Below are 24304 nucleotides of genomic sequence, written 5' to 3'. Positions count from 1 at the left end.
CCTGTTTTGTGGCAATATTTCTATATGAAAGTATCCTTCAGATCGATCGTGACGAACCAATCGTGATGTTGAATCTGCGACACGATCATCTTGAAAGTTAACATCTTGAACTTGAGCGCTTTTACCATTTTGTTTAAGCCTCGAAGATCTAAGATTGGACGCAACCCCCCATCCTTCTTGGGAACCAGGAAGTATCTGCTGTAATAGCCTGACTCTCTGGAAGAGGAACATGTTCTATGGCCTCTTTGCTCAGTAGAGATTGTAGCTCTTGTGACAATACGTACGCCAGCTCCGGCTTCATGGAAGTGGAGACCACGCTGTTGAAACGCGGAGGACGACGAATAAATTGCATTCTGTATCCTATTTGTACTGTGCTTAATACCCATGCAGAAAATGCCTGGCAGAATTTTCCACGCTGCCAGACTCTCCGATAGTGGTACTAGTTTTAACACTTCCTGTTGAGGGGATGTTAGATGTCTCGTGTCCTGTTTGACGACAGCAGGAAGCAACAGGACATCTAACATTTCGCTGGAAACCTCTGCCCCCCGAAACGCCAGAGGTGGCAGAGATGGAGAGGTTTCGTGAGGGTAGCGGAACGGGGTGAGCAGACATTTGAGGGGAGCTACCCCCACCAGACTGTTTGCAAGACCATCAGGACTTCTTCCTTTTATTAGTGATAACAGTCCTGAGGTCTGCCCTGGGAGGTTGCTGAGCTCAACGAGCCGGTCCCCAGTCTCTCTGAGGGGGAGCGCGACTCGCCACACTCTGCTTCTTAACCTCCCTAGATCTTGAAGGATCTTTACCCACGAGAGCCGACGTTGTTCTACACGGCTTCGAGGGGAGGGGAGGTTTCTTCAGCGAAGATGCAGACCCAGGCGAGAGATAGCTCGCGAGTGTCTCTTCAACCTGGGGCATCTCCGCATACCTGCGTGACTTCGCACCCACGATAGTCGAAAAAGTCAAGATACGCAAGGTATATGGTTTACTCCATGATTTAGATAGTTCATCATGGAGGTCCTCGAAAAAGGGGAGAGACTGATGTTGTGGTCCCTCCCCCTTGCCACCAGACAGATATACCTATCCTCTAGGTTACTGCGTTTGGGGGTCTCTTGTTCACGGGGCCAGTCAAGCTGTAACCTGGCCACCGTGCCAGTAACCACCTTGAGTAATTCCTCGACGGATTTATCGTTGTGCGAGGAATGCTCAGAGAATGGCTGCTCGAAGTCCGCAGACCCAAGAGATTCATCATCGTCCCTCGCATGAGCCGAAGAAGCACCGGAGCGCGCTTCTGGATCACGCGAGGAAACGTGTGGATCTGGTGAACGAGCAAGCGAAAGGGACGGATCCGTCTCTTGCTCGTCATTCAAATACATTTGGGAGCCCCACGATGGTAATGCGGGTGCGGACTGAAAGTAGCCAAGATTAGCACAAAGCATTTTGACAGTGAACAATTCACAATGCTGGCACTCGCCTGACTCCAATGCAGCGACCGCATGCTCCTCCCCCAAACACACAAAGCAGTAAGCGTGTGTCTCCAGTACTGACATAGGACGAGAACATGGAGGGACACAGCGCTTATTCTGCTGTTGACTCATTTTTAACCAGCTGATTTCTTTTAACTTGAACTCTTTTCACTTGTTGTTGAGATGAGAAAGAGAGAAATCTGCACACTCCCAACAAACACATTTACGTTGTGGCAACGTCTGTGGCACGTCGCATTTCTGCAATGGCAACGTCGCTGTCTACGTGCTCGCAACATTGTAACAACGTAGAATTGTAAGCCGCGACAGGGCTGTAGCAACGTTGTTGCGCGACATTCAGCAACTGAGAGATGACGTTCTGACAATATTTTTATATGGTGCATTTTGTTAGATAATTATATACTTTTTATCGTTTATTGTTTATCTATATTATTATTTAATGGGGCTATCAACACCTGCAAGTGTAGCCTACACTTTGAAGAGTAAAAATGACAGAAGGTTTCGTTAATTCAACTTTATTAAAACTGTATAAATTGCACTTCCAAAAGTCATACATTTGTGAAAAACGAAAAAAACGAAATAAACGAATATACAAATTTATTTTAAGTATAATAAATAAAACATAAAAAGCAAAGGCAGATCAGAACATTTAATGAACAAAACCGGGTCTGTATGGCAGACAGTAGCCGAAAGCAGGTGTCACCGGGGAAACATCCACAAATCCAGAGGAGCAAAGAAACGAATGAGACTAAATAGCGGAAAAATCAAACGAAAAACTAAACAGTGCGAGCGATGCTACATTAATCACATTAGAAATTAAAGTTGTAGGTTGTGTTTGATAGCTGAGGTAGGCTAAACGCAATACTCACGTATCCTTGCTCGATGATGAATGAGAACACAATGAGCCCAACAACAGGTGGTTGGAATTTAAAAGGCTGATTTTCCCGCTTCAGGGCAGTGACGAGTACATTATGTAGTCCAGTGGTTGTCCAGACACCCTAGGCACAATGGCCCATCAAGCAATGACCCTGAACGGTGGTTTAATGTCAACATTGTGACAACGCTGTAACAACCTTCACCACACAACGTAGTTATAGCAACCTTTTGGCCATGTTGTTAAAACGTTGTTAGAAGGTTGGGTACGTTGTGCCAAAGTTCTGTGTTTGCTTGGCTGCCAGTTATGAACACTAACTCCTAACAAAGATCTGAAGTGAGTTTTGTAGAGAGATAGAGAGAGATTGACGCACACATACACAGAGTGGTCTGAAAACAAAAGACCTGACGATGCACCTGCGGCTCATCTATTTATAGCCTTGCGTCGCGGGTGTGCGCGTTGACGACGTCATTGACCGAGGCTATATTACCTCCGGGTCAATTCTATTGACGTGTTTGCACACTATATTCACAGCTGGTCACGTTTAAAGACGTTCCCAACGTGCTGAGCAGCGCAGCATCGATTGTAGCTTTTGAAAGGGAACTCGTTCTGGCCTGTAAATCGTTTTTTATTTAGTTTTAGTTATTCTTGTTGCTTTTGTGCAACATATGAATAGCAATTTATTTGTTTTTAGATGTTTTATTTTTAGATATTTCTACTTTGTGGGAGTCCCGCGAATCGTTTTATTCTCCCGCAATCCGCACACACACGAGTACTTCACGCCCGCACTCGGCCATCACATCTAGTCCCCCGCCGCACTCTGTTGCATTGGGTCCCGCGGGAGTGCAAGTCTCTACATCCATTGACTGAACAGCATTTTCTCTACATGTTTCCATGTTGTTGTTGCTCAGCAACGATGTTGTCTGGGGTTGGGCAAAAGGAGGGAGGGACGGTGGGCAGTGCTCGGGGTGGGACTGAAGGCGATGACTGAGTAGGCCTAGTTCTGACATCACATTTTTACGGAAGTCACAATGGCTCGTTGAAAAGGCACAGCTACTTTATGCAGGCTGTGTGCATTTGTCTGTGGATTGACTGTTTTGAAGTTACATAGCCCCTTAGACCTCTGTTATCATGAAGAAATCCAGGAAATTTCATTTTTGACAATATGGGACCTTTAAAAAGTGTTTTTGTGGAAAAAATGAAATCTAAAACAACACTGAAAAAAAAAAAAAAACACTGTCTGAGTCATTTTTGTTTAGTTTTTTTGTTCAAAATATATTTTAACAGTTTTGGAACAACATGAATGCCAGTAAAGGGGTAAGAATTTCCATTTTCTGGTGAACTCTTTCTGGTGATCTCTTTAAATGTCCTTTGCATCTGAAAGCATTAAATGTTTTTTCATTGTGAAATAATTACATTAGTTGTATATTGCAAAATTATAAAAAGGGAAGATGACTTTCATCACAACAGAGAGGCTTAATTATGACTTTGGTGGCTACATGGCACTGACGAGTTGAGGGGAATTAGATTAGCTTATCTAATGGCTGCCTTGAGATGAAAGAAGAAAGAAATGCATAAAAAATAAGCACCTTTAGGGCTCTATGTCTTCCCTGAATAGTGGTTTGCCAGTGTCATGGTGGCTTGAATTAAATGTGCATTTGCTGAGCTCAGACAGACCAGACAATTCAATTTGACACTGCCTTTAGAGAAAAGCTGAGGGCTAATGAGTTGCTCTGTCTTTAGTGCATATCCCACTGCTTCTGGATCAGCTCTTTCACTGCAGCTAAACAGATGAGGTCATCACTTTCTGCCCCCGTTACCATGGAGAAAGAATATAGGCTGGTAATGATATCCACCTTTAGACTGGTCTTATTTTTCTTTAGACTATCCAGTCCCATTTGACATTTCCCTTGGCTCCAGAAGGCTTCGGAAGCTGAAGTTGGGTCATTATCCGCAGAAATCTTTTTCTCCACACACAAAAGAGAATATTGTTTTCTTTATTTATATAACTTTATTTTGGAGACTGTCATTTGATGTACACACATCTGGCTCGTGATTTCATTTGCTTCAGGCAAGAAGTGTAAAATAAAGACTGGCTTTATTGATATGAATCACATTGCAAGTACACCACAGACGCAAGCATAACAGTTTTAGATGACGCCATCTATTTCTTCTAACTAAGATAGCTGACACATGAATCTGTCTTGAAATACAATCATAGAATAATACCCTGTAAATACATTTTTTTTTTTCACATTGTCTTTTGACACCTTTTTTTGTGGACAACTATATATATATTTATATATACTGTATATACATATATATATATACATATACATATATATATATATATATATATATATATACTAATTGGCTTCTTTTTCTTACAATCCATCCTACTAATTAAGTCACTTTATAAACACAAATTTAGAAAAAAAGATAACCCATAACAAAAGATACAGCAAAAATGAAACATGGCAGGAAGCATAGAAAACCCATTACTTATCTAATCTCTTTTTCACATTCAAGGGTCATATTACTGCAAAAAAAAACAAAAAACTAAAAAAACATACAATCATGTGAATTGTAGTGCTAAAAAATGCTCATGCAAATGTTTGCGAAGATCAGAAACTACATACAGTCACAACAGCATACTGCAGTTTTTTTAACAGATTGCCTCCAACAGTCAGTGCCTTCGGTTCTTTAGTTGATGTTAAATAGTTTTGATTGCTCTTAATACAAAGGACATAACTGGGTAACTTAATGACATCTTTCTTTCATCAAGCTTCTCTGCCCTCTACTATAATTTAATCATGTTTGTAAGCTGTACAAGTATACTGTATATATATATATATATATATATATATACATATGTTATGTTTTTTTTAAGAATAAATCTAACCGAATTTTGTTAAATTTATGCTTAATACTAGAAAAACGCTTATTATCGTACGTAATTTTGCTTAATAATGTTTCGACATTTTTAAATGTACAATAAGATAAAATACTAATTAATAAAATCTTTTATTTTTTTAGCAGTGAAAATTCAAACACAATCATCTAAGGAGAGCTTAAAAAAAGAGACTTTTTGGCAGCTGTTCATTATGTTGCCGTTAACTATTACTTTTGATACGCCTTCTTTTATTGAACAATCATCAGGCATTACTCTAATTTTCAGTAATAAATTCCCTCAGTGCTACTGTATAGCTCGGACAGATGGAGAATGCCACTTTAGAGTTCCTCAGAGCGAATGAGGTGGAACAAGGTGACGTTATACAGCACCTGGTGTCCATTGTTCCATGCATAAAGAGCTCTGTCTCTAGGGTTATAATCCAGCATGGAGATATGGGAATACTTGTTCTGTAATGGGATGTCGATGTACTCATAAGTAGAGGAGTTGGTATGGAAAGCATAGTAGACCTTTGTCCCTCCTGAGTATCCATTGGTGACATAAAGCGTCCCGCAGATCATGAAAGCCTCGCCTGCGCTCCTCTTTGGGTGATTGGTGGTGTAGCTTTTGATGATCTGCAGGGTTGATGGGTTGAGCTTGCTGATGATAATGTTTCCAGCATTTTGATTGGTGGCATACACGGCCCAAAGCCCACCTTCGTCCACCATTAGATCAATGTCGGAGTGACCACCCCAGGAATAGTGGTAGCGGTTGTTGAAGCCGGCGTAATCCAGCTGACCAGACTTGCTGATGGTGGCTGTCTTAAAGTCGAATTTGATGATGGTGTTGCTTTGGAACTTATTGAAGTAGATGGAGCCGTTGTAGACCACCTGTCCTGTGCCCGACCAGGGGTGAGGAAGTCGATGCGAGGTGAAGTTGTCCGAATACATGAAGTCGGCCATGGACTTGTATTCCCGGACAAAGCGATTGTTGTGGTAACCGTCCATGTACCACACCTGGTGGTGGAAAAATGAATGAGCATCAATGTCCTAACTATTAATTTATAATAAAAAATGCATTACAAATGCATACAGTTACTCATGCTATAGTGAGCAGTTTTTTAATTTCTGAAAATGTTCTGGGTAAAAAAATGTCAGGGTGAGACAACTGTCATGATATGAAAGGTCCTGGAAAGTCTCATTAAAGGAATTAAATTCTTGAAGAACACCTTATTAAGCACTTTGGTATAGTTTTTTTATTATTATTAAAAGCAAAAATTATTAAATGCCTATTTGAAAACTTCTGTCAAACAAATAGCCAAGTCATATGGAGAGACCAAAATGCATTAACATATGAAAGATACGAAACAAAAGACCCTCATGATTGTGTAAAGATCAATAAGCCTCTTAAATTATCCGAAAATATGACCTTTCTGTGACAAGGCAAAGTGAGTTCAGGTTGTAAAATGTCATGTGGTATAAAAAAAAAATGACATTAATGAATTAATAAATATGAATTATTAATTATTTATGAATTATTTATAAATGAATAATTCATTCTATTTGTTAAAAAGCTTTTAATTAAAGTATAATTATATTTATTTTAATGTGTACACTCACATGTATTCAAGGTTTAAGGAAAATACGTTATAACTTTTTACTTAATGTTTACATCCCATGACATTCATTTGATTTTTTCCCTTTTTTTTAGTGTGGACAATCTTATGTCATTGATCCCTTCACAGTCAAGGTCAGCATGTAACCTGAGTCCTTAGGACTGGTCTGTCTGTTTTTTTACTTGCCTATATTAGCATATCCCTGCAGTGAACCTATTTCCTAAAACCCAATTTTTAAAACAAGCACATTTTAAAACGGTCTGACCCTGAAATATATGAAAGCTGCACTCTAAGGCTATCAGAGGCTTCACTCAAGGGCAACTCTCTGACCCTTCATCAATCATTTAAGGCTCAGACAGATCTGCAGGCCAGATGCCTTTCTGTTTCTGAGCTTTTCTACTGGATCGATCCATCTCAAAGGGGCTAAAAACTCCACAGCTTCACCTTCAGCCATCCTCTTTGAAGTTGTTGCATTAATATATGATGGGATCATGGATTAGTTGTCAAGCAACTTACTTGCTACTGACATCTAACCAAGATGGATGTGTTAGATTTGTTCAAGAAATTGGAGAAAGACAGAAAGCTTGCAAAGGCAGGGAACTAAAATAGTCTTACAAGATTTTTCGTTTTACCACAGACTACTAAAGTATATGTGAGAACAAAGATATGAAACCGACAGCAATATACCAACGCTTGTGTGTGGGAAACACTGACACAGGAATTAACAGACATCATTCAGCTCTTACTGGGAATGACTTTGCTGCCACACTAATGAAATCTTGCAAGATTTACACCTATCATTTGCATCTTAATGTGTGCTGGTAATTTAATAAACCACACTCTTGGCATGTTTGCAAGAAAATACACTGCAGGGATAAAAAGAGTGCTGATAAGACGAAGTCAAATACATTTTAGCCAAGAAAAACACTTAAACAAAAGAATGCCAGTTGTGATTAAAATGAGGGGTGTGAAGTGATCAAGGCTATTTTATCCTACACAAAAATCCAAAGGGATTGAGTTAAGACAGTAAAGATTTGATGAACTCACCCTCGTATCACCGTCTGGGGCAAGCGGATCCGTCATCCAGGATCCATATCTTGATCCAGATGTCTTCATGGTTATAGCATCACTTATTCCAGTCAGCTTCCCACAAGCTGGTAATAACAAATAAAAAATATACATTTATTTTCATAATTTTTTATCATTTAATCACCCTCATGTAGTTCCAAACTTGTATGACATTTTGGTTACACTATTTTAAGGTGTACGTGTTACAGTGTAAGTTACATTTAAGTACTAATTAACTTCATGTACTTAATATAGGGTTAGGGTTTAGGATTAGGGTGTGTTTTAGGGTTAGTTGCATGTATTTATAGTACTTACTTTAGTAACTACATGTAACGTGTAAGAAGGACACTGTAAAATAAAGTGTTACCGACAATTTTTTTCTTCAGTAGAACACAAAAGGAAATATTTCTAAGAGTTTTTATGCTGCTCTTTTCCATGCAATGAAAGTGAAATGTGACAAAAGGATGTCAAGCTCCAACAATATCAAATACAAAATGTGTGCTATATAAGTTCAGTTAAGACAGTAAAGATTTGATGAACCCGCCCATATCACCATCAGGGGAAATTTTAAGTTATTCACTGATAATATTCTATTGTGCGTCGGGATGTATCACACCAGGTTTGACGTCAGTGACACCAAACGTCTTTGGTTCTCATGTGTCTCATAAAGTGATATGCCACATTTGAATATGTGCATATTCAAATTGCATGAATGACTTGGAATATAGTGCATGAGTTGGGACTACTGTAATGTTACTTTTATGGTGATTTTTGTCATTTCTGGAGCTTGACAGCCTTTGTCACCATTTGCTTTCATTGCGTAGAAAAGAGCAACATGAACATCCAGTCTAACATCTCAGAAAAAAATAGAATATAGAGTTGTAATGACATGAGGGTGAGTAAACAAATGATGAAAGAATTTTCATTCTTGGCGAACTCTTCTATTTCCTTTAACATGTTGCTCCTTTGCTTTCTTATGAGAGAGCGAAATGCTGTTAAACTTCAATGTTCTGCACTGGTAAATGGGCTTGTGGTGGATGGGGGAGGCGTTGGAGTTCCTGTCATATTCTGCCGTGTGTTAGGCACTCAGGCAGAAGTTTGCAGGCATCAGTGAACCTCTCATGCTCTCTGTTTTGACACAGTGTCAGACAGACGCACTGGAGCATAACTTCTGTAGACGTCTGCAGTGTTGTAAGAGTCCTCACAAGGAAGCGTGTTCTTCTCTCATTTATATACTTCTTTCTGGACCTCTTTTTCTGTCACTCGATGTCTTTCAGAGAATTGATGCTGTATCCTTTTCTCTCACTTTCTCTTTCTCTCTCTGGTTGTGTTGTTCTGGCAGTTTACTGAATAGCAACTGCTTTTAAACGAAATGTACATTTATAGATACTCCTCTGTTTCCCCATGATATTTTTATAATATTCTGTTTTTGACACTGAAATGGGATCATTCTGATGCTTTATATAAAACCTCACTGGAGCCAGTTCTGGTGAAAGAACTGTTTTAAATGCCATGACCTGGATATCTGGTGTCATTACATGGCTCTCCAGAATACTTGATTCTGATTGGTCAATCACTGAAATATAATGACACTAAACTGTATGTCTGATATTTTTCAAGTCTCTTGTTTCCCTTTGTGCTCTCTTTCATCTTACATAATAAACCCCCCCTCAATATTTCATGTTCATGTATTTATTTGTTTGGTGAGTCAGCCAGTCATTGTCACAAAATAAACCCTTTCAGGATGATAAAAAACCCTTCTGCTTTACGTCGGGGTTTATTTTGCGATCATGACCAGCCGACTGTCCATTATCTCTTATTTATTTTATATTGTGCTCTTCTTTCAAATTACAAAACAGTGGGCTATATTATACTGTATGTTTTTAAAAAAATACAAGCTTTGGCATAAAATTACTGCAATCAAATAATACTGATTTACCCTACATTAAATTCACTGCAAAGCCCTTGAACAGACTGACCTCTATACGATTACTCATAATCTGCTAATATTGACCTGTGCAATTCCATAATCCTTTTGGGATTGAATGAGTTGTGATTTACTCACCCAATTCTCTGTTCCAAAACCTGAATTCAAAGATATTGTATGACACACAATATTCAGTAAGTACCAGCCTGACTAATTGTCTCAGCACAGGCGGTCAGTCTTTCCACCAGACCCGATGTATTTAGGAGATAAATAACAAAGTACCTTTTCTAAGATTGCAAAGCAGTGGTACAACTGAATATACTGTGGATTGAAGGCTGGGATCTTTAGTGCTCATGATTGCTGACTGTTGATGCAATTATGTTGAAATATACAGCAAGCATCACCGAGTTCACAGCCCTACATCGCTAATGTGAGACTGCTGCTCTGCATAGATAACATGTTTGTGTAATTTTCCCATATATTTACATAATGCCATGGCATTAAATGTTGCCAACCCATCCCAAGTTTTCTTCTGCTAAATCTACTATGCTATGCATAATGGAATGCCATTGGATACATAATCGGTTAGAGAAGCTTAGCAGAAACCCATTACTAGTTTTAATGTATTAATAACTCTTTGCGTTGACTTGGTGATTTTATCCAACCAACCAACTGAATGGATCATATATGGCACAACATATGCACCTTAATAAATGGAATTGGAAATGGTTTTTGACATTTTGCTATCAAGATTTTAGGTAAAATTGAAATTGTAATGGAATCATACTTATATTCAACAAAGATGCATTCAATTAATAGAAAGTTACAGTTAAGAAAAATATATATTTTTAAATAAATGCTGTTCTTTTTAACTTTCTATTCATCAAAAAATCCTGAAAATAAATTATCACGTCACAGTTACAGAAATATTAAGCAGCAAAACTGTTTTCAATATTGATAATAATAATAAATGTTTCTTGAGCATCAAATCAGCATATTAGAATGATTTCTGAAGGATCGTATGACACTGAAAACTGGAATAATGGCTGCTAAAAATACAGCTTTACCATCAACATAATAAAACTACAGGAAAATATATTAAAATAGAAAACAGTTATTTTAAATTGTAATAATATTTCACAATACTGTTTTACCATACTTTTGATTAAATAAATGCAGCCTTAGTGAGCATAAGATACTTATTTCAAAATATAATATAATATAATATAATATAATAAATATAATATAATATAATATAATATAATATAATATAATATAATATAATATAATACAATGAAGACTGAGGTATGAAGACCAATGAGGTATTATAATTATAGAATAATTGGAAATGGTTTTAAATAGTTTTTGATTAATTATAACATCATATTGCAGGACACTGTTAAAAATGCTTGCCATTTTATGTTAAACAATCACAAAAAAGCTGGTTCAGGCTGGCTTCTCTCAAAACACTATTGACTACAATTAAGGTCATCTAATTTATACTGTACTGGTGAACAAATTATCAGTGTTTTTTTGTTTTTTTTTCATCCAGTGATTTAACTCCCTTGCGTAATGCAGCATTAGACATTCATGCAGCCAGGAGATTACTGTACTGGGAATAGCAATCTTTCAATACAATCCCATGATCATATTTAGATGGCTCTCGTAGCTTTTGGCTCAGTTGAAAACTCAAGAGTGCAGCTCTTTTTTTTTGGGGGGGGGGGGGGGGGGGGGGTATTTATTGTTAAGCACTAAACCCAGAATGCTGTCCTCCTTTAATCAATCAAAGTAAGGCTGCATTTGCATTATGCATGAGTAATAAATCTGTTATTCATCTGAATCTAAAATAAACGCTCCAAAAAGAAGAGCAATTCTCTATTGTTACTTCTGACCTATATTCCAATGTATGAATAGTTATTAAGATTTCTGTGAAAAACGTACATTTTGCTTTTGGATAAAATCATTTGATGTCCATTCAACTGAGAACTTGTCTATAAATCAGAGACGTGTCAAAGACTGTGTCCTGTCATACTGATTTTGATAATGTTATTTAATTTACCTGTAAAGTCACTATGAATTCATGCCATGGCTCAGGTGGACCCAAAGGCATTTGTCAGAGTAGAGAACAGCACAGCAGCTTCTCATTAGTCACGTCTGTGTCTAACATCCATATGAGATCCATTCCTCATTTTAGAATAAGGCAACATCTGATTCTGCTGCTACTGTCTGTATCAGATTAGCTATGCTGAGATACAGCATTTCAAACAGGGAAAATGACAGGGATAAAGGAAGGACCGGTGCACATGTTGTGTTGTTTAGAATAAGCATGCTAATGCCTCCAAGCAGCACAGTAAATTACCGTGTTTTGCTCAATCATCATTCACTGAGTCAGGATCATTGTTACTGAAGGGGAGTATCTTGAACTTGCATTTACAAAAACATGTTAAGGCTAGATTATTAGCTATATGTACTGAGAATGTGGTGTGCCTTTATTTATGCTGTTTTTGCTTTTTTTTTATATAAAACTGTATAAAAGCAACATCAATATATTTTTTCTAGCTGCTTTTACCAGGCTGTTAAAATCGTAATAAAAAATAAATAATAATAAATAGAGAAAAATCTTATTTTCATGCAAGCTAAAGTGTGTGTTATAACAACAAATTGTTCTTCTTGTGCACAGTCGTATGCAATATTGTGAAATGAAATATAAAGGTTGTTTGTGTTTGTGCTCAAACTCATCCTACCTAATTTTTGCATGCATGCACGAAGCCTCTCCTCAAGATTAGACACCCTGTTGTGAAGCTCCTCGTAGTCAAAGGCCCCGATCTCCTCCTGCAGTTCATTTAGCACTGATGTCAGATTCTTGACCTCCTCTTTAAACTGCATTACCAATTTTGCATCGGCCTTGTATTCCTCCAACACTGGTATCATTGGCCTAAGTTCCTCCATTTTCGCTTTTATGGCCTGTAAGGTTAAAATAGGCTTGGTTCAGTAGGCATGCGTGTAACGATTGTGTCCAAACACCTGTTTTGCCCTGCACTTTCCCTCTCTGCCTACTCTATCACGATTTCTGAGTGTGTCTAACAGATGTAGAGTTCAACATGGCATAAAACAAGTTCTCAGTACACCAGCAAAAATTTGAAAAAACTCTCTTTATTTTCCAGTGTTTAAAATGCAAGGTGTCGAAGGTTACATGCTTCACATACAACAATAGTTCCTCTTGTTTCAAAATATCCAAATGTGCATAAACAAATCTGAATTAGGAAAAGACATGGAGAAGATGTCATTACATAAGAAAATCTTCTCAAGGAAGGCTGCAATAGTGGCATGCACAAAAAGAGCGCAAACAGAATTCAAAGTTGCTTTGTATTTAAAATAAACTGAATGATGCGATCAGTTGACCAGCTGAGGATTACAATGGGATTGAACTTGTTCTTCAGTCTCTGCAGCTTTGATTTAATTCATAAAGTTAGCCCTGCAAGCAAGAAAATAAAATGTTGTTGAATAGCTAACTCGCTAGCCTTTCTAATACACACATTTTCACAGATACAGCTGTATGTACAGAAATAATGCAACACATTTTATATGAAAAAGAATTAAACAGGATGAACTAACACACAAATGCATGCTTGAAATGATTTGCAGATGTGCAAATAATCATGACGGTTTATGCCCAAGTCTACGCACATAAATGAGGACATAGATTAAGATATATACACACACACTACCATTCAAAAAGTCAAGAGTTAGTTAAAAAAATTTCTATATTTTTGAAAGAAGTCTCTTAGAAGAAAAAATAATATAGTAAAACAGTTACACTGTGGAATATTATCATTTAAAATAACTATTATTTTATATCAGCATCATTACTCCAGGCTTCAGTGTTACATGATTCTTCGGAAATTTACATTTACATTTACATTTTACATTTATTCATTTAGCTGACGCTTATATCCGAAGCGACTTACAATTGCTATATGTCAGAGGTCGCACGCCTCTGGAGCAACTAGGGGTTAAGTGTCTTGCTCAGGGACACATTGGTGTCTCACAGTGGATTCGAACCCGGGTCTCTCACACCAAAGGCATGTGTCTTATCCATTGCGCCACAACCACGATTAGGAAATCGTTCTAATATGCTGATTTGCTCCTCAAGAAACATTTCTTATTATTATCTGTGTTGAAAACAGTCGTGCTGCTTAATTTTGTTGAGAAAATGGTGATAAATAGATGATGAATAGAAAGTTCAAGAGAAAAGCATTTATTTGAAATAGAAAATCTTTTGTAATATTTGAAATGTCATACTGTAAATAAATAAATACTATATTGTACTGGGATCATAAAGTTCAAAATAATCTTCGTCCAAACAAAGAAAATGCATTTCCCATGTCCTTTGATTCCATTTATTAAATTCATTCTTTATGGTTTCCTACTTCAGCTGAAATGCCATGTTTGTATATATGCTCTGTGTATACCTGAACTTCTGAGAGTGAACAGCGCTATGTGGGCTCTGCTATAAAGATCATGATGGTGTATACGATGACCTTTTCCAGTGATTGCATCCAAATATTTGATGCTTTCATGTAATAAATGTTTAAAGGTCAAGCCTTAAAATGTTTTGAGTAGTTTACTTACTTGGTAAATGAAAAAGAGGTGCTGCCAACACTGGCCTTCTGAGCTGCCTGATTTGTGTGCACATTCCTGACCATAATATTCAGTTTAACAAAAACAAATTGTCCAATGCACTATTTTTTTAAAGACTTTGAATGGCTAGATGATGCTGAAGGAGCTAAAAGATTGTGCTAGACAGATCTATAAAATCTATGCCACTTTGGGAGCCGGATACACACTACAAATTGCAATGCGCAACAAATCACTGCGCCTCCATTTCGAAAAATAGCAACAGCCTCATTAGCATGCAGATGCAATTGATATCAGGCAGCTAACAATACCTAAGATGGAAAATGAATCATATTTTGTAATTCACTTGTGGGGAAAATGCCTGTGTCATCCACTCAGGAGGAGAAATCATTCATAACAAATATCCTGAGCTCACTTGGCATGCAGATATACAGAAAATGAATATGCTCAGTTGTTTTCTCAAAGATCCATTAGTTAATGTAATGTTAAAGGCCAGTGTTGGGAGCGGAATTAAATCAGTGAGTTAACCTTTTTGTAAATGGGAAACATTGTATGCGGTTATGAATTAAATATGACATTTACAAATGGAATAACCACAGTGAAGAAAATTTGGATGAGTTCATATATTTGTACACACCTTGTATTGCTTTGCGATATTCTGCTTGTGGCTTTCCTCCACCTGTTTGAACTTAGATTCCAGGCCTTTCAACTGCACCTCCATTCTTTGCACATACTCCAGGTCTTTCTGGGTCCTCTGGTCAAGACTCTGGATGGACTGAGTCATATTCTGGACCTGAAAGAGAACATAAGAGACGAGTAATAAGCCATGTGCTGGGTGACAACCCTGCCGAAAAGATCTATGAAAGTGAGCTATTTATTCTGACAGTAGGTTATTGTGTGGATATGTGTGTGTGTGGATTATTTTCAAAGGTTACTTTTTCCAGGAGCTGTCTCAGTTGTTTGGTCCTGGCGTCCCGTGAACACATGGTCTGCTGAGGAGCCACAACAGTGCACACACACCTGCCCTCACTGTCTTGCGCTGAGCTGTACACCTGCCACGACTCCTCAGGGTTAGCAGGCAGCACCTGGGCAAGGGGCAAAACAAAGAGGAAAAAAGGTCAGTGACGGATCAGGAAAAAAAGGTCAGTGACTGCAGTCTTTGGGGAGGTTAATTGCCTGAACACTTACACAAGGGTCAGACTGGAAGAGTTTTCTGGCCAGTTGACGGGAACGGTCATGCCAGTTCTTATGTTTCTTATGTTATGTCTTAATGTTTACATTGCAATAATCTTACATTTAATCAATCATGTGTTTCTTTAAACACTTGGTGACTGTGGTTTATGGAATGTTGCTTTTGTCAATTCTGCTGAAGTAAATATGTCACCAAGGTAATTTTATTTAGCTGGCTGATATAGATGAAGATTTTGTGATTGTACGAACGACTTGCTAATCTTGGAAGCATGAGTTTTATTCAAAATGAGATAAAAATGATAAACAAATCAGTAATGTGTCACACTGTGTGCACTTGTTTTCCAGCAAAAGTGCTTATAAAGTGTAGGCTATAACTTAACAACATAATATATGATAATTTGTGGCAGGACTAAGGAAACTTATTATTGAGCCAAGCCACAGTATCTATTCTCTCTCTCTCTCTCTCTCTCTCTCTCTCTCTCTCTCTCTCTCTCTCTCTCTTGTTTCTCCTTGTCCATCAAGAGCAGATCAGTGTATTAGTGGTCAATATACTGACAAAATACAGTTTTCTAAGGATTTTCATAATTGGTGCTTTGATGTGAAATGGTCTTTTCTCGAAGGAGATTTTATGACCCAGTGGTTTTACATAAAAGAGCCATCTGGAAGAGTGAGCGTTTTCCATATGTCTTGCCCTAATCCTGAGTAATCTAATGAATAATCCATATTCAAAACCAATGCGGACAGAAAGCACTTTTTATTAAATCTAAGGAACATCTTTGTAAATCTGCTGCTACTGTAATGCTGAATTCAGATTAAAAATACAATCTATTGTTTTTATTGTGTGAGGACAGAGCTTACCACAATATCAAAATAGTAAAGGCATAAATGTAAAAAAAAAATAGAAAAGAGAGTATCTTTGTCTTGCTCACAAATAACTGATTTAAATAATATAGATTTCAACAGCATTTATATAGGTGACTCATAACAATTACCCAAGACTACAAACCCACTCAAAGTCAATAAAGTAAAATATGTCTAATTTCTTAAAAAAAAATACACACACACAAACACACACAGAGAACTAATGATAATGCATGTTCAAACAGTGTCAAAAAATGTGTTCTTTTTTTGTCATTGTACGCTATTGTTTGCCACCTTTTTGTGTTTCTACATTGATTCATGCAGTGACATAAAAGATGAATAGGTACTGTACAGTCATGCAATCCCATTGGATAACTGAGGTCTGTGACTGAGATTAAATTCCAAACAATAAAATGTATTATACAATATTATATATAGCAACAATTCCTCTAATGCACAACATCTGAATCAACATTAAACACTTATATAGTTGCACACTGAAACTCTCCTTATAAAAAGTATATGGCGGTACCACCATTGTAATGATATCACAGGGTAATACCATATACTTCAATCTATAATACTAAAGATTTACAATATTCATATTATGGTATATGTTACTCCAATGAACAGTAGTTAAAAGAATACTATGCACCATGTATAAAACATTATATTGGCATAGTCTACAAAAATATAAAATATGTTTTTTTGTTTGTTCTTTTTAATAGAGTTGGAATGTATTTTTTATAGCCGAATTACATAATTTTTCCATTTTATAACATGCATTATTCAAATAGCATAACCATTTGTAACGTATAAATTATATAAATGTTTTTTTGCAGCTCTAAATTGAACATGGACAAAGGAGAATAAGGAAACTCACGCCAGTGCTCCGGTCCGGCACACCCGGAGGTGCCACGCTTAATTTGGTGCTATTCAGACCAACTAGAGAGGGCAACGTTTGCGACATCCAGTTGGTGATCATCGCCATCGTGCTGAGCACTACTCCAATTTTCAGCAAAGGCACCGACATCTCTGCTCTTCTCTTTCCCAGTAACCTTCATTATACACTTTCCAGTAGAGAACTGTTCTGATAACCTGCGCTACTGACAGAGGTGATGTGCTTTTGTAAAGCACTCAGTGTAAATGAATTCATCTCGGACGCTTCTGCTCGCACCTATACTATACTGAACTTTAGAATCACGCAAGCTCTCTCGGTTTATAAGCAGAGTGATGTGCTGTCTCCTTTCTTCACGCGAATAACGAACGACGGCAGTTCAGCAGACGATCTCATCTCACTGGTTCCGTGCCCCCGCCCATCCAGTATTGGTGAAAAATTCATAAATATCACAAACCTCCCCCTGGCGCTCGACGCACGAACGAAATCACTGAACATGTACAAAGTTTTCCTATCACGATACCCACACTGACAGCTATACTTAAAACAGTTAATAGACAAAATGCACTCTGCTCCTAAGCCTTACTGTAAGAGGCGCCTCCATTTGATGCAGAGAGTGATGTCTAAATAAGTAATTTACTAAATATTTAAAAAGTGTAATGAAACAACGCTTCAGCATGCATCAAAGTTGGATAACGGACTACAATTTTTTTCAGAATATGTGCTAAATAGACGCTTGCGAACAGAATGCGCGTTCGCCTATGGCAACAGTTTTTTACTTTTGCTTTGTTATAAATTTACATAACAGACATACACACAAACGGGCAAATGTGCTGGAGACAATACAATTTCGTTTACGCGAGAATTACAAAGTCGACTAATTTGCGCGCTGTGTAGTGCGGCTCATCGGTGTAATAATAACGATTACTTGTACCGCGACTCTCTACGGTATGTAGAGTATATAGCCTACACACAATTTATGCTAGATAGAAATATGCTAGATATGCTAGACACATTATTTATTCTAGATAAAATAAAGTTACTATGATTGTTAAGCATGTAATTAAACTCTACTATATTAGCAGATGTTAGATTAAAAAAATAACTCACTCATTGGAGTCACTTCTGAAAAGGGGAATTTTAAAAGGATAGCTGACCAATTGTCTCTCGGCGTGTCATGATATTATTTGACCAAAAGAGGGCAGTACAGGTTTCCTTCTCATTTTTAACATTTTGACAAGTTCCAATCAGACGCCCTGCCACCCACCACCCCCTTGCCCAGCATATAGATAATTTTTTTAATTTTTTTAAATAAAACATCTTTGGTTTGTACTAGGCTACATATATACATAATAGACATGTTCTATTGGTGACAAATAGCACTCACAGCCAGACATTTTAAACAGATTTAATGTAAGAGCATCTTTTTCCTCTATATCGTCTTCATTTTCTGTCCTTTTTCTATTTGGTTTTGGCTAGCAACATTTGTTTTCACCTGCACTAACACAAAATGGGGAATACCTGATAGGTCACTGATTTACACATGAGAAATGTCCTTCCTGTGCAGGTCAACCATATCTACGAACGTTTTGAGCAAATTTATAAAATAATAATGTGCAAATAAACTTATTTGGATTAAAGATATCGTCTAAATTAATGTTTTACTTATGTATTAACATGCTGTAATATGAAGTGCTTCTAACTCCATAATACAATAATTGGAAACAATGTCAATTTTGTATCAACCTGCATTATTATCAAATGAAACAGGAGCTTTTTTTTTTTCTTCTTCAGTGATTTATAATTTGGGGCAGATTGCAAATCATGGCACAGGGCACTTTCAGACAACTGATTCAATTAAATGAATCATACAATAAATCACAGTTCATAAACGAACACAATATTAGCATGTTTTCTTAATAGCTTGCAGTGTTAAGGTGAAATAATAATAATAATAATAATAATAATAATAATAAAGCCCGATGAAAGACAAAAACAAACACAGAACAGCCTATGAGATTATAGAAAAGAGGCTAAATTATGTTTCTGTACATAAAAGCAAATGACCTTGCTCCTTCAGTATAGATTTTTCCATTTGATAAACTCACCAACAGTGTAAAATGTCAAAGGTGTAAGAAATGACAGTTACTGAAGAGAAAGCATCAATGAGTGTGGAGAAAGCAATTTGCTTGCTATTTCTGTCTTCAAAGTGAGATTGTAGAGTGTCAGAGACAATCACAGTGTGGATAATGTGAAAACACTGCACAAGCCCTGGAGTGTTTTATCTTGAATAGGAATCATCATACAAATGATACAATGATACTGACGATCACTCACACACACAGAGTCTTCACTGCTTCCAAGAGGCATTTATCTTTAAATACTAAAACTGTCAACTATTACTATGAAAACACATTCATTATCATGCACAATAACCTACATAAAAGTTACTATAAAATAACCCCTCTAGCCATGTGGTACGAAGGCTCTATACGAGAAACCCCGCTGTGATTTTCTTCTAAATGAGGTTTATCAGATCAGTCCATCCCGATCTCTGCTACCAAATAGTTTAATCTGCACTTATGATAATACATGAAACCGGCTTATTTTGAGCATATCTGCCTAATTAGCCCGAGATGTGCGCTGAAAATGGCGTTTATAAACCTACTTGGGTGAGTTCAGTGCCCATCAGTACAAGGAGGGTGAGACTCAGGAGCTTGCTTGCAGGCTGCATCTTCTGCTGCCGATGCCACCTTATCCGAAGATATCACATGCAGAGCTGTTTTCTGTCCAGTTGTCCGGCTCTCTATTAGATGCTCCTCTTGAAATTGCGTAAAGGCTATGTTTTAATTCAGCGCCAAAAATAATGGGAAAATAAGATTGGAATGGTTTACAGATGCGTCTCTTTGCATATTTATCTCATCTCAGCTCCTCGACGCCTCCTCGTCCTCTTTCTTCCTGGACCACCGATCCGATCGCGAATGTAGGGATGTGCACGAAAGCGGCGAAAATATTACTTCATCACTGGACAAACTTGGCTTGGTTAATACGAGAGGGAAGGTGTGGGCAGGAAATTTGAGAAGCGGGGCCAAGCAGTGGTGCTGTACCGGATGTGACACGGACTGGAGTGGGAAATTCAAGAAACGTATTCAGAGGGACATGAGCAGCGCGCGCGCAGCGTGAGAAGCTGAGTGGAGAGCGCGCACTTGATCTGCCATCACTGTTGGACATGAGCTCTCAGTGCGGGTGAGAAACAGCGCAGTTCACAGCAGAAGTGCCAGGGTTTCACTAAAGGATAATAAAAAGAGTGGCGAGGTTGCCATGGAGACTCCTCCTTGGGTATCCCTGGTAAAAAAAATAAAAAAAAAATAATAAAAAAATATATATATGCTAAGTATAGTGCAGCCAGACTAATTTAGTATTGGCTACTTCAAGTATGTTATTGATTAGTTAACTTATCACTTAGCACACTTAAGTGTGCTATTTTGAAACAACACATTTTGTACTAAGTATATCTTAGTTGTAATTAAATTGTAGTAAAGCATAACTGTTTAAAGCATAACTGTGTTTTCTTTTTTTCTTTTTCTTTTCAAATATCATTTGCATCATAACAATGAAGCCAAATTGTTTAGGAAATCAGAAATAAATACACAGCTTCATTTTGCAAATAAAAATAATGTTAATGTAAAGTTGTACATGTTATAATGACTAATTCTGTTTTTTGCAGATGCATTGGACAATGTTTTATAGTTTTTTTTAAGACAGACAAATGTCTCAATGTGTTAGTATATTTGCAATTTACTATTGAAAAAGGGAATATATTTCAAATACAATAAAGTATCTTTTTTTTTCACTAGGGATCACAAATCACAATGATAAAATGAAATACAAAATTTATTATTTATTAATAATTAATTAATTACATTTACAATACAGCTGTAGGGGTACACAAACTAATGTGGGGCTATAGGTTTAAAACTTTCCACAAATGCCAGCATGACAAAAGTTAGTGTACGTACTAGTTGCCATATCAACAATGAAACAATATCACTGAACATTTATTTAACCACAGCAAAAGTACATTTCTTAAGTACATTTTTCATCTCGGTTTTTTGTGTTTATTTAAAATTAGACAAATCTGATATTATTTTAATCTCCTATCTGTTATTTAACAGTTACTATAGTTGTTTAATGCTGATGTAACCAGCAGAAGACATTCTCCGGGTTTAAATCCCAGTTGGGCAGATGGGGCACGTTGTAATGCTGCGTTACAATGTGCCCCTATTAGAACTATGCTATTCTATTCTAGACCTTAATGAATTCTATTGAGAAACCATGAGGAAATGTGAATAAAGACTGAGAGTCAATGATCAGAAATGATTAATTATTATTATGTTTTTAACTATGCTGTATAGCTATGTTTCATGGTGTGTTTTTTGTCAAACTCAAAAATTTGTTTATTTTTAATTATTAAAAAATGCCATTATTTTATATGAAAAAGTTAATAAATTGTATTTTATTGACAAAATATTTTAGTTTGTCTTGTATATTTCTTTGATTAGATCAGATAACATTTTGATCTGTCATATGGTCATGTTACAATGTTCCCCTCACATGTTACAACATCCCCCACCTATGGGGCATGTTGTCACATTTCACTTCCATTCTTTTGGGATAAATCAAGAAAAAAGTATACACTGTATGAATGAAACAAAAGCACATAATTGTACTAGACATGTGTATATAAATAATAAAAAAATAAATACTCTAAACCCCAAGTGAATTTACACAAACTGAGTAAGCCAAAAAGTGTTAGGTTGTACCCCGCTCTCCCCCTACCTGCCTTGGAGTAAATATTTCATAAGCACAACAAATATCCTATAAAAGTTGTTTTATAGCCTAAGCAACATACCAAGCAAATTCAGGACATTAAAGTTTCAACATTCTAATTTAATCAATAGAAACGACCTTAAATGCCACCGTTAAGGTTTCTCCATTTACTGACAGTAATTGACTCACCCAAAAGAGCGATAGGCTAAATGTCATCACCATGGTGGCCTTAAGGAAGCACAACAGTCTAGAGTAAACTCCTAGAATTAAAGGTCGAATTAACACCTGCTGTTGCAGTACTATAACAAACAGAATGTTCAAACAGTCTTTGTTTGAAGACTACTTTTTAAATTTACATATGCAAATATTTAATAATTCTGTTTGTTTGTTTTTTCATGCCAAGGAGCCCCATGGTGGACAGAGGTGCATTCACATGTCGTAATTACCTATAACGATTATAGCGTTATAGCGATTCTGAACTGTAAAAAAACCTTGTAATTAAAACATGTAAACCCGTAATTTTCTGATAGCTACGACTTGCATGACATGACCACTGTGCCACCTTATCACTGCAGATTTAAAGGAGTAGTTCACTTTAAAAAGAAAATTACCCCATGATTTACTCACCCTCAAGCCTTAAAGGGTGTAATATGACTTTAACTAATAACTTGCTTCCAGTCAAACGAACATACGGATTTGACTTAAGTCTAAGCACAACTTATGCTAATGCGACGTACTGCTGACAATTACACTATAGGCCATGACGCACTGTGCTTCTTCTGACGTCATACGTTGCTCAAGTTGCGCTTTAGGCGCAAGTAGACTGTGTATGGCCATTTGGCTGGAAGCTAGAATTGATAATATGAATATATTTCTAACATAAACTCATCGCTTTCCTTCAGAAGGCCTTTATTAACCCCCCAGAGCCATATGGAGTTAGTTTATGACGGATGGATGCACTTTTTTGAGCTACAAACTGTTGGTTGCAATTCTCTGCCATTATCAAGCTTGAAAGAGCCAGGATATTTTTTTTATATAACTCTGATTGTATTCGTCTGAAAGAAGAAAGTCATATACACCTGATGGCTTGAGTGAGTAAATCATGGGGTAATTTTCATTTTAAAATGAACTTATCCTTTAAGATGTGTTCAACTTAAAGCTGTATGACGTCACTTTGTAGGCCAACCGGCTGTTATAGCATCACTGGTGTTTTTTTGTTTTGTTTTTACCATAGGCTTTTGGATTATCGCAAAAAAAAAAAAAAAAGCTCTGTGATCAACACAAGTTTATGATACTTACTTGTTTTGTCTATCAACATAATTTTCACAAATTAACACAACTTTTATGAATTTTGAAGCCTAAATGCAGTCGCCAGTAGTAAAATTTAACGAACTACACCACATTCCCACGACTTCAACATCACCATCACTAAGCTTCAACAACTCTTTTAGTTTTTATCTAAAAACATTTTCCCAGAAAGTTTGAGGTAGAATAGTTTATAAGAGCATAATTATAAGCATAACGGAGCTGTAAAAGTGGACTGAGTTTACCTGTTTGTTGTGAAGACGTTTAATGTCTCCGACAGCCTCTGTAGTCCCATTTAGCAACTTGTTAGCATCTGCCTTTTTCAAGACACATAACCGCTTAAAATAAATCACTAGTGGGGTAATACTGATATATTTTATGTCAGAGAATAAAATGTGAAAGTGTCTTGAGCTTGTGTTCACCACAGACCTTATTTCAGCCATTTAACCAAAATCCCATTTAAAAAACCCATTGACTTCGGGACGATGGAACCGGAAGTGCTAAAATGCTAACTTGCTTCCGCGTATTGGCCTACAATGTGATGTCATACCTGCACCACTCTATAATCACATGCATTGCATAAAGTACCATATAAACTTTAACTTGTTTAACAACGTTTATGGATCAAACAATAATCGGCAGACCCCTGTAGTCTTAAACGCCTTAGGTACCGCAGACACACTTTTGAATATATCTAATATATTATATTTTTACTGAAAGATAAAA

General features: G+C 36.9%; 1 protein-coding gene and 1 long non-coding RNA gene across 4 annotated transcripts in view; one reads left to right on the top strand and one right to left on the bottom strand.

Moving 5' to 3' along the window:
* LOC309498830 overlaps positions 1-24304 on the top strand; it is a 178966-nt gene that overhangs the window by 78687 nt on the left and 75975 nt on the right. The gene's annotated exons all lie outside the window — the stretch shown is intronic.
* olfm1a (olfactomedin 1a) lies at positions 4435-20653 on the bottom strand. Of its 3 annotated transcripts, XR_014205939.1 has the most exons (7): positions 17429-17900; positions 15429-15578; positions 15131-15286; positions 12600-12819; positions 7908-8014; positions 4687-6261; positions 4435-4641 (listed from the first exon to the last, which is right to left on the bottom strand). XR_014205939.1 is itself a non-coding variant. In XM_082169109.1 (6 exons), exons 1-6 carry the CDS (start codon positions 20175-20177, stop codon positions 5587-5589), a joined length of 1374 nt encoding a protein of 457 aa, XP_082025235.1. In that variant the 5' UTR covers positions 20178-20653; the 3' UTR covers positions 4682-5586. The 3 variants fall into 3 exon arrangements, 2 of the variants coding, with proteins under 2 accessions (XP_082025235.1, XP_082025234.1); XM_082169109.1 differs by lacking the exons at positions 4435-4641; positions 17429-17900 and adding an exon at positions 20112-20653 and having other exon boundaries at positions 4682-6261; XM_082169108.1 differs by lacking the exon at positions 4435-4641 and having other exon boundaries at positions 4682-6261.

The sequence above is a fragment of the Leuciscus leuciscus genome (genome assembly GCF_965113295.1).
Source record: "Leuciscus leuciscus genome assembly, chromosome: 5".
NCBI classification, from domain to species: Eukaryota; Metazoa; Chordata; class Actinopteri; order Cypriniformes; family Leuciscidae; genus Leuciscus; species Leuciscus leuciscus.
Note: the sequence above shows the minus strand (reverse complement) of the source record. Positions and strands in the feature narration are given on the sequence as shown.